This window comes from Macrotis lagotis, chromosome 4 (genome assembly GCF_037893015.1).
Source record: "Macrotis lagotis isolate mMagLag1 chromosome 4, bilby.v1.9.chrom.fasta, whole genome shotgun sequence".
Classification (NCBI taxonomy): domain Eukaryota; kingdom Metazoa; phylum Chordata; class Mammalia; order Peramelemorphia; family Peramelidae; genus Macrotis; species Macrotis lagotis.
The window spans coordinates 70592270-70605930 of NC_133661.1; the positions used below are offsets into that span (position 1 = coordinate 70592270).

The following is a 13661-nucleotide window of genomic DNA, read 5'->3' on the forward strand; positions in this document are numbered from 1 at the left end:
ATCTCTGACAAATAGGCATGATAAACTTATGCTTGAATACTTTGAGTGAGAGAAAACCCATTATCTCCTAAAGCAACGCATTTCACTTTTAGGTATCTCTAAATGTAATAAAGTTCCTCTTTTTTCATTTTATTTTTATTTTCAGTTCAAAATTTTCTCCCTCCTCCCACCCATCCCAAAATCATTGAGAATGCAAGAAATATAATATCCTTATACATATGAAATTATGCAAAAAGCATCTCTGCATTAGCCAAGTTCCAAAACTAAAGAGAAAAAAAGCAGGAAAAATGAAGAGAAAAGCTGTTTTAATCTTCACTCTAAGTCCATTACTTCTTTATCTGAGATTTTACAACATGAGTTCTTTGGACTTTTGGCGGGTCACTGTATTGATCAGAGTACCACAGTTGATCAATGTATAATATTGATACTGTGTACATTGTTCTCCTGGTTCTGCTTACTTCACTTTGCATCAGTTCATATAATTTTTCTAGGATTTTTCTGAAACTATGAACTTCAACATTTCTTACTTTACAATAGTAATCACATTTATATTTTACTTGTTCAGTCATTCCCTGATTGATAGGTATCCTGTAAGTTTCTAATACTTTACTACCACAAAAAGAGCTGCTATAAATATTTTTGTATGTATGCATGTGTTGTTTTCTTTTTTCTTTAATCTCCTTGGCATATAGACCCATTTGGAGGATTTCTGGGAGAAAGGGTATACCCAGTTTTATAACCCTTTTGGCAGTTCTAACTTGTTTTCCAGACTGCTTGGATTAGTGTACAACACTACCAACAGTGTGTTAATGTCCCTTCCAGAATTTGTTGTTTGCCTTTTTTTGCCATATTTTTCAATATGGTGGATGTGATGTGATATATTGAAGAGTTGTTTTAATCACATTTATCTAATCTTTGGTACCAGGGCATTTTTTTTCATATTACTATAGATAACTTTGATTTCTTCCTCTGAAAACTTTGTTCATATCCTTTAACTATCTATCAATTGCCTTTTTCATTAAAAATGTTTTAACAATATGCTTCATTTGTACTTAATCAACATTTACTTCTACCCCATTTATCTTGTGATAAATGAAAAAACTTAAAAAACTAAAAATTCCGGGACCTCATCTGAAAGTGTATGCAACACTCCATACCTGAAGTCTCTGCCCCTATATTTTTAAACAATTTTTAGATGAACAGGAATCTATCTTCTTTCTCACCCATAGTCCATTGAAAAAAAGATAAAAGAAAAACAAATTCCTTGTAACAAATATAGGTAGTCCAGCAGAAGAAATTCCCTCCTAGATTGTGTTCAAATTTTCTCATTCTGTACCCTAAATTCATTACTTTTGTGTATGGAGGTACTTCTGGAATCATATCTGATCAGCTTTTCAAGTGAGTTGTTTTTACATTGTTGCTGTTAAGTATAAATGGTTCTTCTGGTTTTGCTATTTTTATTTTACCTCACTTTATAAAAGTTCAGAATTCTTCATTTTTATAATGTTGGTATTATAGGAATTCCTTCCAGCAAGTTCAGAGCCAGAGTAGTATACTGGCAAAGATACTGAATTTAGAGTCAAAGGCTCTGGGTTTGAATCTTAACTCTTTTAAGCCAGTCTAAAAATAGGGCATTTGGCTAGAAGGCTTCCAAGGTCCTTTCTTATTATAGATCTAAAATACCTAGATAAAATTGCTCCTAGTTCCCTTTAAGGAGTCAAGAGGAACAATTGCATCCTTCTATACCCTTCAAATACATAAATACTACTATCATATCCTCCCACCTTCTTTTCCCAGGGTAAATGATCCCATTTCCTCAAATCAATCTACATAGGGCATAATCTTGAGGCCCTCTGTCATCTTGGATACTTTCCTTTGGATGCTACCCAACTTATCAGTGTCTTTGCTAATTTTTATTAACTGTAATATTCTAAGAATTAGAATTTTTCCTTTAGGATCAGAAAGGAAGTATGATGTTCTTGGAAGGTGATACATTTGATTCCTTCCGAAATACAAGACAAAATAATAATAATAATTATAATTGGCATTAATATAGCATTTTTGAGGGCTGCAGCAAAAATATATTATCTCATTTTATACTCATAACCACCCTGGGAACCATCATTATTATTCCCATTTTACAGATAAATAAACCAAGGACAAGTGACTTGCCTTGGATCACAAAACTAATAAATGTGTGAGGCTAGATTTGAACTCAGGTCTTCCTGATTCCAAGTCTAGTGCTCTTTCCACTTTGTCATCTGCCTGCCTGAATTCTTCAAAGAGAATTAACACAAAATACTCTGATTCATTGGCTGACAGTGAACAGAATCAGGAAACATAGATTCAGGGTTCACCTTATCTATTATAACTACCCTGTGCCTCTATTTCTATTTCTGCTAAACAGAGATAATGACTTCCCCTTATCACATCATGGAAATGTTTCAAGAAGATAATAATCAAAATGAGGCTTATATTAAAAAAAAACTAAAAAGAAACTTCTCTCTGTAAAGACTTTAAGTTCTTTAGAAGAAGGTGCCATATACATAGGTCTAACACTGCTCCAGGTATGATTCAAGTATACTCCCTCTAACATCTGATCATACCAATGAACACGGGTCCTCAAAAATGTCAGCCCTTTAATAGCAAAAGAATGAAAATGATGGAGTCAGTTTAAATTTATGAGGTTTACTTTCCCAAAGTTAAATGTCAATACTTTTTGATTTCAAGATTTGGGTTCTAGTCAACATGCCACGTTGTCTTAATGCTTGCACCATGGCCCATATGGACAACAAACCATTGATGTTAGCATTATCAGTAGCATGCTCTGATCAACTGAGGTAACCCACAAATTTCTAATAAAATAGCCAGTCATTGGAGGCTGATCAGTAAGGATTGCTAGAGATCCCTACACTGAGGAAGAGGTTGGACTAGGGGATCTTAAAGGTTTCTTTTGACTCTAATAGTTTATGATTCCGTAGCTAGACAAAAAAGTTAGTGGGAGATGCCATCATAAACAACCAATGGAGATGACCAGATTATACTCTGGCCACATTGACTACATAACTTCCAAATACCTTCTGTTGTTGGTGCTGTTTGAACTCATTTGGGGGCACCTGGGACATACTATTTCCCCTCTCTTGATTTCTATTTCTTCTTCTGGAATAAATGTTTTTTTATCCTTCATTCTTGAAGAAGACCATAACATAAGGGAGTTAATGTCATGATAAGCAAATGAATTGAATTTGAGTGAGCAGGGGTGCTGTGCTAAGTCACCAGCCTCATTTTCTCTTCCAAAGTCATCTGGGTCCAATGGCCAGAAATGAGTTAGGGCAACTGGAGATGCCCCAGATGCAAAGCAATCAGGGTTAAGTGACATGCCTAAGGTCACACAGCTATTTAGTGGCAAGTGACTGAGACTGGATTCGACCTCTTGTCCTCCTGACTCCAAGACCAATGCTCTATGCAGTGTGCCACCTAGTTGCCCTTTTGGAATAAATATTTGAAGTGCAAATTCCTGCCTCACAGCATGAGAAATACCAGGTAAGACAACAAATTATAATACCTGGGTGATTTAGTGGATAAAGTCCTGGACATGGAGTCAGAGGAACCTGTCCTTTCTAGCTCTAAGTCTATGATTTCACCACATATACCTTAGTGGTAGAAAGCAAATAGTATTATTTTTAGAGAAATAAGAATACTTTTAAAACTAAGAGCCAAGGCATCTTAGGGAAGAGCGAAGGAGGCAATTCAAGCTAATTGAAAGCAATTCTGAAAAATGATTTGGGTACTATTTTGGATCAAGCTGGTCTCAATATGAAATTTGGGGAGGAATTCAAAGGAAAGAAGTACAGTTCTTGTTGTGTATATGTAGGGATGCTTTTCCTCAAATACAGCTAGATATGTAGGGAATGAAGAGAGTAATGGTGACATAGAAATGGTTCTATGGGAGAAGAGTCCAGGCCTGGAAATCTGTGATATATCTTCATCCAGGATAAACACACTTTCCTGGGAAATACACAAAAGAAGTTGGAAAAGATTCAGCCCCCCCCAGTGGTGATTATCTCTATCTCTTTATCATCTATCTGTCATATACATATATACTCTGGTCACATTGACTACATAACTTCCAAATACCTTTTGTTGCTGGTGCTGTTTGAACCCACTTGGGAGCACTTGGGACATACTATTTCCCCTCTCTTGATTTCTATTTCTTCTTCTGGAATGAATGGGTTTTTTTTATGTCCTTCATTCTTGAAGAAGACCATAATGTGAGGGAGTTAATATGTATGTGTGTACATATATACCTACACACATAAATACATATAAATATACATATGCATATGCACACACACACACACACACACACACACACACACAAACACACACACACACTTGTTTGAACCAGCCAGAACTAGGATGAGAAGTCATGACTCAGGATGCAGTCTTGTTTTCTCTCGTGGTGAAGTCTGAGATGGAGAAAGGTTCAGCATGACCATTCTGAAAACGGACACCTCTCTTCAGTACTTGTTCAGTACTAGAACAAAAATGAACTAGAATGCGGGAAATCTGTCATTCCCTTGCCAAGTGGGTAAAACTCTTTTAGAAACAGGCCCTGCCTGGGGACAGAAAAAGCTTGGTCTCTGTGATTGATGCCATCCTTGGCTTCTCTGCTTGGATTCCAGAGGCCAATTCATTTTTTTTTTTTTTTTTTTTTTTTTTGCTGCAGTGCCTCCTTTGATGAATTCCTGGGAACTGGCTGGGAGCCAGACCCTTGTTTCACAGCCCAGTGATTGGGCAGGCAGATTAAAAGAGAACTTTGGGAATGGTCCCGTCCTGAGTTGAACCGAGATAGCCAGGATAACAGTTTTTGACCTCTGTTCCATGGAATCATTAGGCCTTAAAGTCCAAAGTGGTGAGAAAAAATAGCAGACTTGTAGAAAGGATAGAGAAGTAGCTCTAGGGACTTAAAAATCCCTATGGGGGAATCTCTTCTAGAGTGGGCACTATTCTGTTCAATGAAATGATTATTCCTTTGTATCAGAGACAAAAGGGAGACAGTCCTTATCCTCTGGAAGCTTCTCATTGAGTAGGACCATTGGAATAAATTGAGACTTTTCAGAAAGCAGGGGGTATGGTCTAGACCTGAGGTTCCCAACTTGGTGAATTCAAGCTCCCCTGGGGTTACAAGATACCCATCAAGGAGTACTGGAAATAGTTGCTATTATATTATAAATTAATCTCTATTTTATTTTAGTGTACAGGCAAGGTAAACTACAGAAATTATTGAATTTCATTATGAACAGAGAGTGCTGTAGGGTTTTCTGAAAACCAAGGGGTATAATTAGAAACCTTTATTCTACACTGATTTGTTCTTTAGTTCATCAAGAATCATGCTTGAACTAGTCTCTAAAGTTCATAAAGAAACATCCAGGCACCAATGAGCCCAGGGAGATGACTAATTTTAGTGATCTAGAACCATTAACAAAATTCGTAACTAGGATGGTTGAACCAGGGACCAAGAGAGGGTATGGAGAATTAGCTAAGTAATATACTCTTTAATTAGATGTCATATGGTGTAGTGGAGAGAGAGTTGGTCTTGGAGTCAGTGAGACCTGGCCTCAAGCCCAGCCTCTGACATATGCTAGCTGAGTGATCCAGGATGAAATCACTTAACCCTCTCAGTTCTAGGGAGCTCTATAACACTATAAGATATGGTGAAGTACTCTGCATTGGTGGAGGGAGTGTTCCATATAGGGATGAAGTTCCATATAAGGCAAAGGGAGAACTGAGAATCTCATACAAAGATGAAATCATAGACAAATCACAGTAACTAACACAAAAATAATAGTTCAAAGATATCTAGAGTTGGGTACTTTTTTAATAGTGTTCACAACAATTCTCTCCAATACGGTACAATTTTTCCATTTGAAAATGGGACCAGACAATCTCATTCTCCTATGTATCGCATAGGGATTGCAGTAAGAATGAATGAGCTCATATTTTCTAAACTGTTAGAAACTAAACTCATAAGCTCTTAGAGAGGAAAAGAAATTCAAGATATCATCTATCCCAGGTCTGGTAAACTATAGCCCGAGAGCCCATCTCTGTTTGTTTTTGTATTTTTATATGACCCTCAAGCTAAATCTACTGGCAGTACAAGAGCAGGCAACAAGATGCAATGTGAGAACCAGGTGTCCGGACTCACATACATTCAATGCTTTTTCTATGGTACTTATGGAGACATGACTCAGAGGCAGTGGAATCTCTACTTACTAATGGTAACGGTGTCATTGATCTTAAAGCTGCAGAGAACTTGGTCAATATTCCGTGCATGATAGAAGCCATTGCCTCGCACAACCACTTGGAAGGACTCTGCAAAGATAAAAATTCAAAGGGCCACATGAGAAATGGCTTGGCTCCATTTTTCCATCTGATCCTGTCTTTCAACTGACTCCTCCCCTCAAATCAGCCCCTGGGACTTCTACTTAGCAGCTGCTATTCTTGAGTCAGTATCTTCACATTGGGCCAAATCCTCATCCGGTGTAACTCAAGGGAATCTTGGCCTGAAATCTGACCTCAGTACCGTTGATAATGGCATTAAAAAAACAATAACAAAAAACACCAACTGTCTGCTTCTGCCAAGGTCCAGGCAAGGTAACATATACTGGATGGATGTAATATTGTGAACACTGAACCCACTTGTTCTGCTACTGCTGTCATTTTATGAGTAATGATCTCTGGTTTGTGTGGGACTCATGGGAACCATGTCTTATTCTGTTGCCTAACTTAATCTCCCTTATTTTTGCTGGGAAGTGTAGTCAAGGGTAAGGTTCTAATACTCTGAATCCCACATAAATTCTTAAGGACAAAGGAGTAAATGCAGTGGTTTTTTCAATTGCGAGTTTCTTGGCTGAAGAAATTTGAACCTTGAATTCCAAAACTCAGCTTAGGATGGATTATTTTCTTCCTTTTGGTAAGCTTAACAACTATAAAATATCCTCCCTGACCAGTTAAATCAGTCACTTGATCAGAGGATAGAGGTCTTTCCTTTCATATTCATTTATGACTAAAGTAATAGACTCAAGATTCTTGACAGGATCATTAAATCAAATGCCCCAAATGGCTGAACAAACTATGACAAACTCCAAGCAATGGATGACTACTGAACTATAAAAGACAATGAATGAAGAATTCAGAGAAATATAGGAAGACTTGTATAAACTTATGTGGAGTGAAGCAAGCAACCAGGGGCAATATATATATATATATATAGAGAGAGAGAGAGAGATAATGACTACAATAATGTAAGCAAAGAAAACACTAAATCAAAACTGAACACTTTATATATAATGCCATATAAATCTTGAAGCCAGAAAAGAGCTAACAAAATGCACCTCCCTCTTTTTCTTGGAGAAGTAGAGATCTATGGGTGGACAATGGGCATGTATTATTTCATTGGAACTCTATTTTGTCTGGTTTTACTTGATTGTTTTGTTACTAGAAAAGGTTCATTTGGTTTGATGCAAAAGGGTCATATAAAAATGACCAACAAAAGCAAAATCTACAACTTCATTAAGGACCTTTACTTTGAACATGTGTGCATGCATACGTGTTTCTAGTGAGAAGAAATGATATGTAGCTACAACAAGGACTTCAGCCAGCCAAGAAGGCAGATGGGGAGTGGTTGGCAGAGTAGAATAGACTCATTTTTCAAAATGGTTTTGATAGCTATAGAAGACAGAGATTCTTTTAGAATGGAATAATCACAATTATTACTATGTGCAAATAATAGACTAAATTGTGACAAGGTCAAAATAATTAATCATTTTAAGGAGGATGCCCAGGCTAGCCATGCATTCATTCCTCTCCAGGTTGAACTGAATAGACTTTCCCTACTATGCCATAGAAAACTTTTCACCCTCAATGTTACTCCATGTCTGGAGTGGAAGTACCTCCATTCTAACAGTGGAAGTACCTTATCTGACAATCTGTCTTCTCTCTCTGATTGACCAATTCCTCCTGGAACCTCTATTTTAAAGAGGATGCCCAAGTCAGCCACATTTTCATTCCATTCCAGACTGAACTCTTCAAATACATAGTGAGAAATGAAATGAATAATTCAAACAAAAATATCATTGGTTTTCTGTTTTAGAGAAATATTAGACCAAATTTGTATAGGAATTTGTGAGGAATTACTGTGGGGGGCTCATGTGTGAGGAGAGGACTGTACATTCACAAGTTGGTAATCTGTTTCATTTCAGTCTCTTCCTCTCCCTGAGAGTATTCTGGAGAGTTCAAGTTAGTCTGTGGCATTTTGTGGGCATTTTGCCCATGGTCCAAAATGAGTGATGGACATTGAGTAGAAAGGAAATACATTTACACAGGGAAAATCTGTTGAGGCCAAGAGCAGCCACATGGACATACTTCTATAACAACCCAAGAAATTCTCCAAGAACTGTATCCAAGCTATGCCCACATATCCTTTTCTTTTGACATGAGAACTCATTTAATTTACCAAAATGACTGTCACCTATTGTGATGACTCTTTCCTTCCTTCTCCACCTAATAATCTCTCTGTGTATTCCCCACTCCCCATCTTTTATTCCTTCTCTCCAGTTTCAGAAGTTAAAGAAGTTTTGCTAAGGCTCTGTTCCCACTTCCTCCCCTAGATCTGTCTCTATTCATTAACCATGTTCTCTTTTTCATTCTCTGTCTCTTTCAATGAATCCAGTTTTGGACATGTTTAATTTAAGATATCTTATGGGACATATGATTCAAAGTGTCTGTCTAATAGGCAGTTGGAGATGTGAGCCTGGAGGGCATGAGGTAGGTGTAAGTTAGACAAGTAGATCTGACTTGCTAATTCATGCTAGCATGCCTACAATATATGAAGAAAGATAAATTGGAACACAGGTGAGTGATCAGCATATGGGACAATTTTAAAGACATTCTCTGAAAGAGATAAAGTTATAGTTATTCCACTATTTCCATCCCTTAAGACCATTTTTTAAGTTTATGGGATTATATTTACTATAGAAAGGACACTTAGTCCAACACATATGCAATTTTATAGATAAGGTAACTGAGGTCCACCGACATTAAAGGGATATACCTGAGGTCACAAAAATAGTAAATTGCAGAGCTGGGAATTAATCCCAAATCCTGATTCCAAATTCAGCTCTCTTGTCCCTTATTATCCTGGCTCAAACAAGTATTCTCTTGGTAACATTGACTTACATAGAATACATTTGCTGCTTCTGGCCAGTTTAATTCTTCTTCTGTTGATATTATCTATATACAATAATGTATCCAACTCAGGGATCTTCCTCTTCTGTAGATGTTATCTGTATACAGTAACATAGCTAACTCAGACATCTACCACGTGTAAATAATAGGCATTTAAATAATAATATATTTTAAAAAATGAATGAAAAGTTTTGTGCATAAGCAAAAAGCATGACTTGGGAATGGTCAAGTTAAGTTGCTGGTGAAGGAGCCTCTATAAAGTGACAGACCCCAAATTGTTCCCTTATTTTTGCAAATAGAGAACCCAGTGTCATGCTGATTAATTCCATTGTTAAGACTGGACAATCCGGACATTGTACGTGTCCTCCTGCAAGGCCAGATTGTAGAACACTGCATGTCATTGGCAGGAATATAGTTTTTCCAGACATTTGGCCGTGGAAATGGTGCTGGGTTAATGCGATTGTGTTATTGAGCAATCTCTTGTTCAACTCAATTGTATCCCTATACCAAAAGAAATCCATCTGTTACTGTAATTCTCTTGGTTTTGTCACTAACTTTTCTCACCCTGTTCAAACCTTTTCTTACAGGGAAGGTGTGACTGCTACAGGGTTGAAAGGAACTAGACAAACAATTGCTGCCAAACTGTTAGTGGATCAATCTCTGCATATTATTCAAAAAACTCTAGACAACTGAGAATGATATTGTTTTGAAATAGTCTACAGGCTAGCCTCAGCTTGCCACTCTGTGCTGTGAAGAGACCTGGCTGCCATCTTAGGATGCCGAATTGGAAGCTACTGTGGATAACTGGAATGAGAAATGACCTCCTTCCCAGGGTAAATTTGAGTTTCAAATGTATTTCTTTGGTAACAGTGAAAATGTCTACTTTATAGTTTGTGCTATATGTACTAGGATGCTTCCACAAGACCTATTTGTCATGGAAGCTACAGGCTGACAGTATCAAATCCCACAGAGTCTGCTGGAAGGGGATCCAAGAAGCTTAGCAGAGATCAGGTGGACAGGAAAGATTCCCTTGAGCACAAAGGAAAGGTGTGAGAAACATAGGAAATGGGACAGTCTTAGAAGCTGCTCACTATGAATGTCATTTCATTTTTCAAAGCCTGGCCATAGAGCAGTAGTTTGGGGATTGGCTTATTTTTGGCACTGTATCCCTAGTGACATAGTAAACTCAAGAAATGATGGTTGGTTAATTGATTAAAGTGTGGGATAAAACTGGATTATCTAAATTTATGTTCAATTTTGTTAATAAGGGGGCAACATAGCGAATGAACTTGGAATCAAGAAGACCTGGGTTTAAATTTTGCCTCTGTTACTTACTAGCTTTTTAGAACCTATTTATCTGCAAATGGGGATGATAACAGCAGCTATCTCACAGGACTGTCATGAGAATAACATGAAATAATGTATATAAAACATTTTGCAAACCTCACAACACTAAAGAAATGATTGCTATCACTTTTTTTAAAGTACAGGTTGAATAGTGACCCATTGTGGTTCCTTCTAACTGAGATTTGGTAATTCTATAATTTACAAAAATTAGACTAAGAGAATTTTCAAAATTAATTAATAGTTTCATTACTTCTACGGCCAAACAATATCATAATATGTGGGGGAAAGTATATTTCCCCCATCGCGTCATAATAATCTAGAGTACCAATAATGAAATGAAGAGAGCCTGTCCAAAGATGTTCAGGTAAGGATCTGTCTAATGAGCAGCTTGTTCAGATTAAAATATTAAATAAAAATGTGATACCATAATTTAGTCTTTAACATCAAATGAAAGAATAATCTGAGTGGGAGAAAGAATGGTGAGGACAGGGAGGCAAAGGTACAGCACATGGGTCAGGACAATGACTGAATCTTGAATTGAATCTCTTTGCTTAGCATATTGCTGCCACATGGTAGGCACTTAATAAATATTGATTGATTGAATGAATAGAAAAGAGTCGGGAAAGTCTGAATCACATTCATCTACTTTTCTGACTCCCTGGTTGCTTTCCTATTCAATTTTAGTTCTGGATGTATTACTTAAGTGATATTTAAGTAATATTTGGCCTATTGGACTATATGGTCCCTGACTTCCTCCCTTAGCATCTCCATTTCTCACTCATCTGGCCCTGAACTGGGTAGATTTCTCTTATTTTAAGTGTTGTCTTCCCCCATTAGATTGTGAGCTCCTTAGGAAAAGGAACTGGAGCAAGCTACAACATGTAACCAACAAGGAACCAACAATTGTCAATAAAAATTCTTTTCTCCTTTCTTTCAACTCAGAAAAAAAAGAAAGAAAGAAAAGGAACTGGAAAATGAATAGAAATGGAAACCAGAAGATGCAGCTGAGCATGGCTAGTAGCAATAGGCAGATTGGTTGCAAATAAAAACCTTGCAAAAATACCACCTTAAGGCCTTTTTTCTTTATAAGAGAATATAACAGACATTATTATTATAAAATATTTATTCTATATGTGGGCACTCTTACCCCTTGTATTGGGGAGAAATCCTCTGCTTTCTGACTTATCTTTTCCAATACTACAGCTACAATTCAGTTTCCATTAATCAAAACCTGGCTGTTATTTTTGCTTCTTTCCCCTCAGAAGCTATTCAGAGCCAACCAGTTCTTCTTCCATATTCTACTTCCATAATACTAACAGTTAACATTTATATTGGACAGCTAGGTGGTGCATAGATAGAACATGAGATGTAGTCAGTCATTTCAGTCACGTTCTACTATATGTGACCCCATTTGGTGTTTTCTTGGCAAAGATACTGGACTGGTTTGCCATTTCCTTCTCCAGCTCACTTTACAGATGAGGAAACTGAGGCAAACAGGGCAAAGTGACAATCAGGTTTACACAGCTACTCCAGTTATCTCTGCCAAGAAGACTCCAAATGGGGTCATGAAGATTCAGATACTACTGAAACAACTGGACAACAACATTAACAACTCACCCTTCCTCTACCTGGTGAACTTTTTTTGGGGGGGTGGGGGACAGTGAGATGATGTGTTGGATAGAGACTACTGAAGCTGAGCCTGAATGAAGGAAGACTCATTTTTGTGAGTTCAAATCTGATCTCAGACATTTAGTAGCTGTGTGACCCTGGGTAAGTCACTTAATCCTGTTTGCCTCAGTTTCTTCATCTATTACATGAGCTGGAAAAGGAAATGGCAAATCACTACAATATTATTGCCAGGAGAACACCTTTGGGGTCACAAAAAGTTGGTTTAAATGAAATGATTGAATATAACATTTATCAAGCACTTTTAAATTTGCAGAATATTTTATGTGTGTGTATAAAATCAAAGGGTGACTACATCTCAATCTAATAAGTAGAGAGAAGAGTAATTTTCCATTAGGGGTTATTATACCATAGAAGTATAGGAACTGAAGGGCCATAGAACTTATTACATAGTTTATGGGTAGTATATAATAGGAACATCCTTGATTGTAGGATTTTCCCCTTTAATTCAATTCAATCAAAATTTATTAGGCACCTACTGTGTATAATCAGTAAACATCCACCAATAGTCAGTCACTGCATGAGCTGCTGGGGGGAATAAAAACACAAATGGAAAAAAATCCTATCCTTAAGGAGTTTGCAATCTCTTGAAAATGATGACAAATAAACTATAAGAAACTGCATACAAAGGAAACACCAGCTAACTGGGGAGTGAAGGGGGGGAAAGGAACAGCTGATGCAAAGGAATGGAGACAGCGAATTGAAATGGCTAGGAGAAATAGATTAAATTTCCCTTAAAATTTTTTTTCAAAACTTCAGTATTTCTTTTCACTGTGCCTTATAGGGTCTCAGCTCTAGGGCTAGAAAATGTTGTCCATAGCCTTCATTTTGCAGACAAGGAAACAAAAATCTTGGCAATTAAGTGACTTGGCCAAGATCACATAGATAATGAACACCAGAGGATGGAAATAAATCTTGTTATTTTGACTCCAGAGCTAATCCAGGTCAAAATGGGAACTCTATCTTCTTCCCCAAAAGTTGGTTTCATTCAGTCATTCATCTATCCATTAAATCACTAAATACCTACTATGTATGAGACATCCTGTGTTTGGCCAGGAAGGAGATAAACATAAATAAGGCCAGTCTTTGCCCTCACAGAGATATTTGCCAGTGTAGATGATCACCTCTAGCAACAGAAATCAATGAAAGACCTAATTGCTTATCTTGAAATCTTCCTTCATTAGGAAAAAAGGAGGAGAAATATAAAAATTGTTTTTCAAAGTTTGAAACCAAAGAAAATTCATTCACTCATCGCTGAACATCTTTTTTTTTCTTTTTGAAGACATAAGGAGAATACCAAGATGGTAAAGTAGAAAATGTGACCAGTTCCACATGTAGATGCACTTCATTGTCTCTCAGGTCTTCATTTTATCAGGGTC

The 13661-nt window shown here is 37.1% G+C and overlaps 1 protein-coding gene across 1 annotated transcript in view; it reads right to left on the reverse strand.

Moving 5' to 3' along the window:
• Positions 1-13661, reverse strand: part of ANTXRL (ANTXR like) — a 91050-nt gene that overhangs the window by 41047 nt on the left and 36342 nt on the right. Inside the window, exon 10 of the mRNA XM_074233086.1 lies at positions 6277-6375. Coding sequence (XP_074089187.1) covers positions 6277-6375 — 99 coding nt within the window. The remainder of the gene's footprint in view (positions 1-6276; positions 6376-13661) is intronic.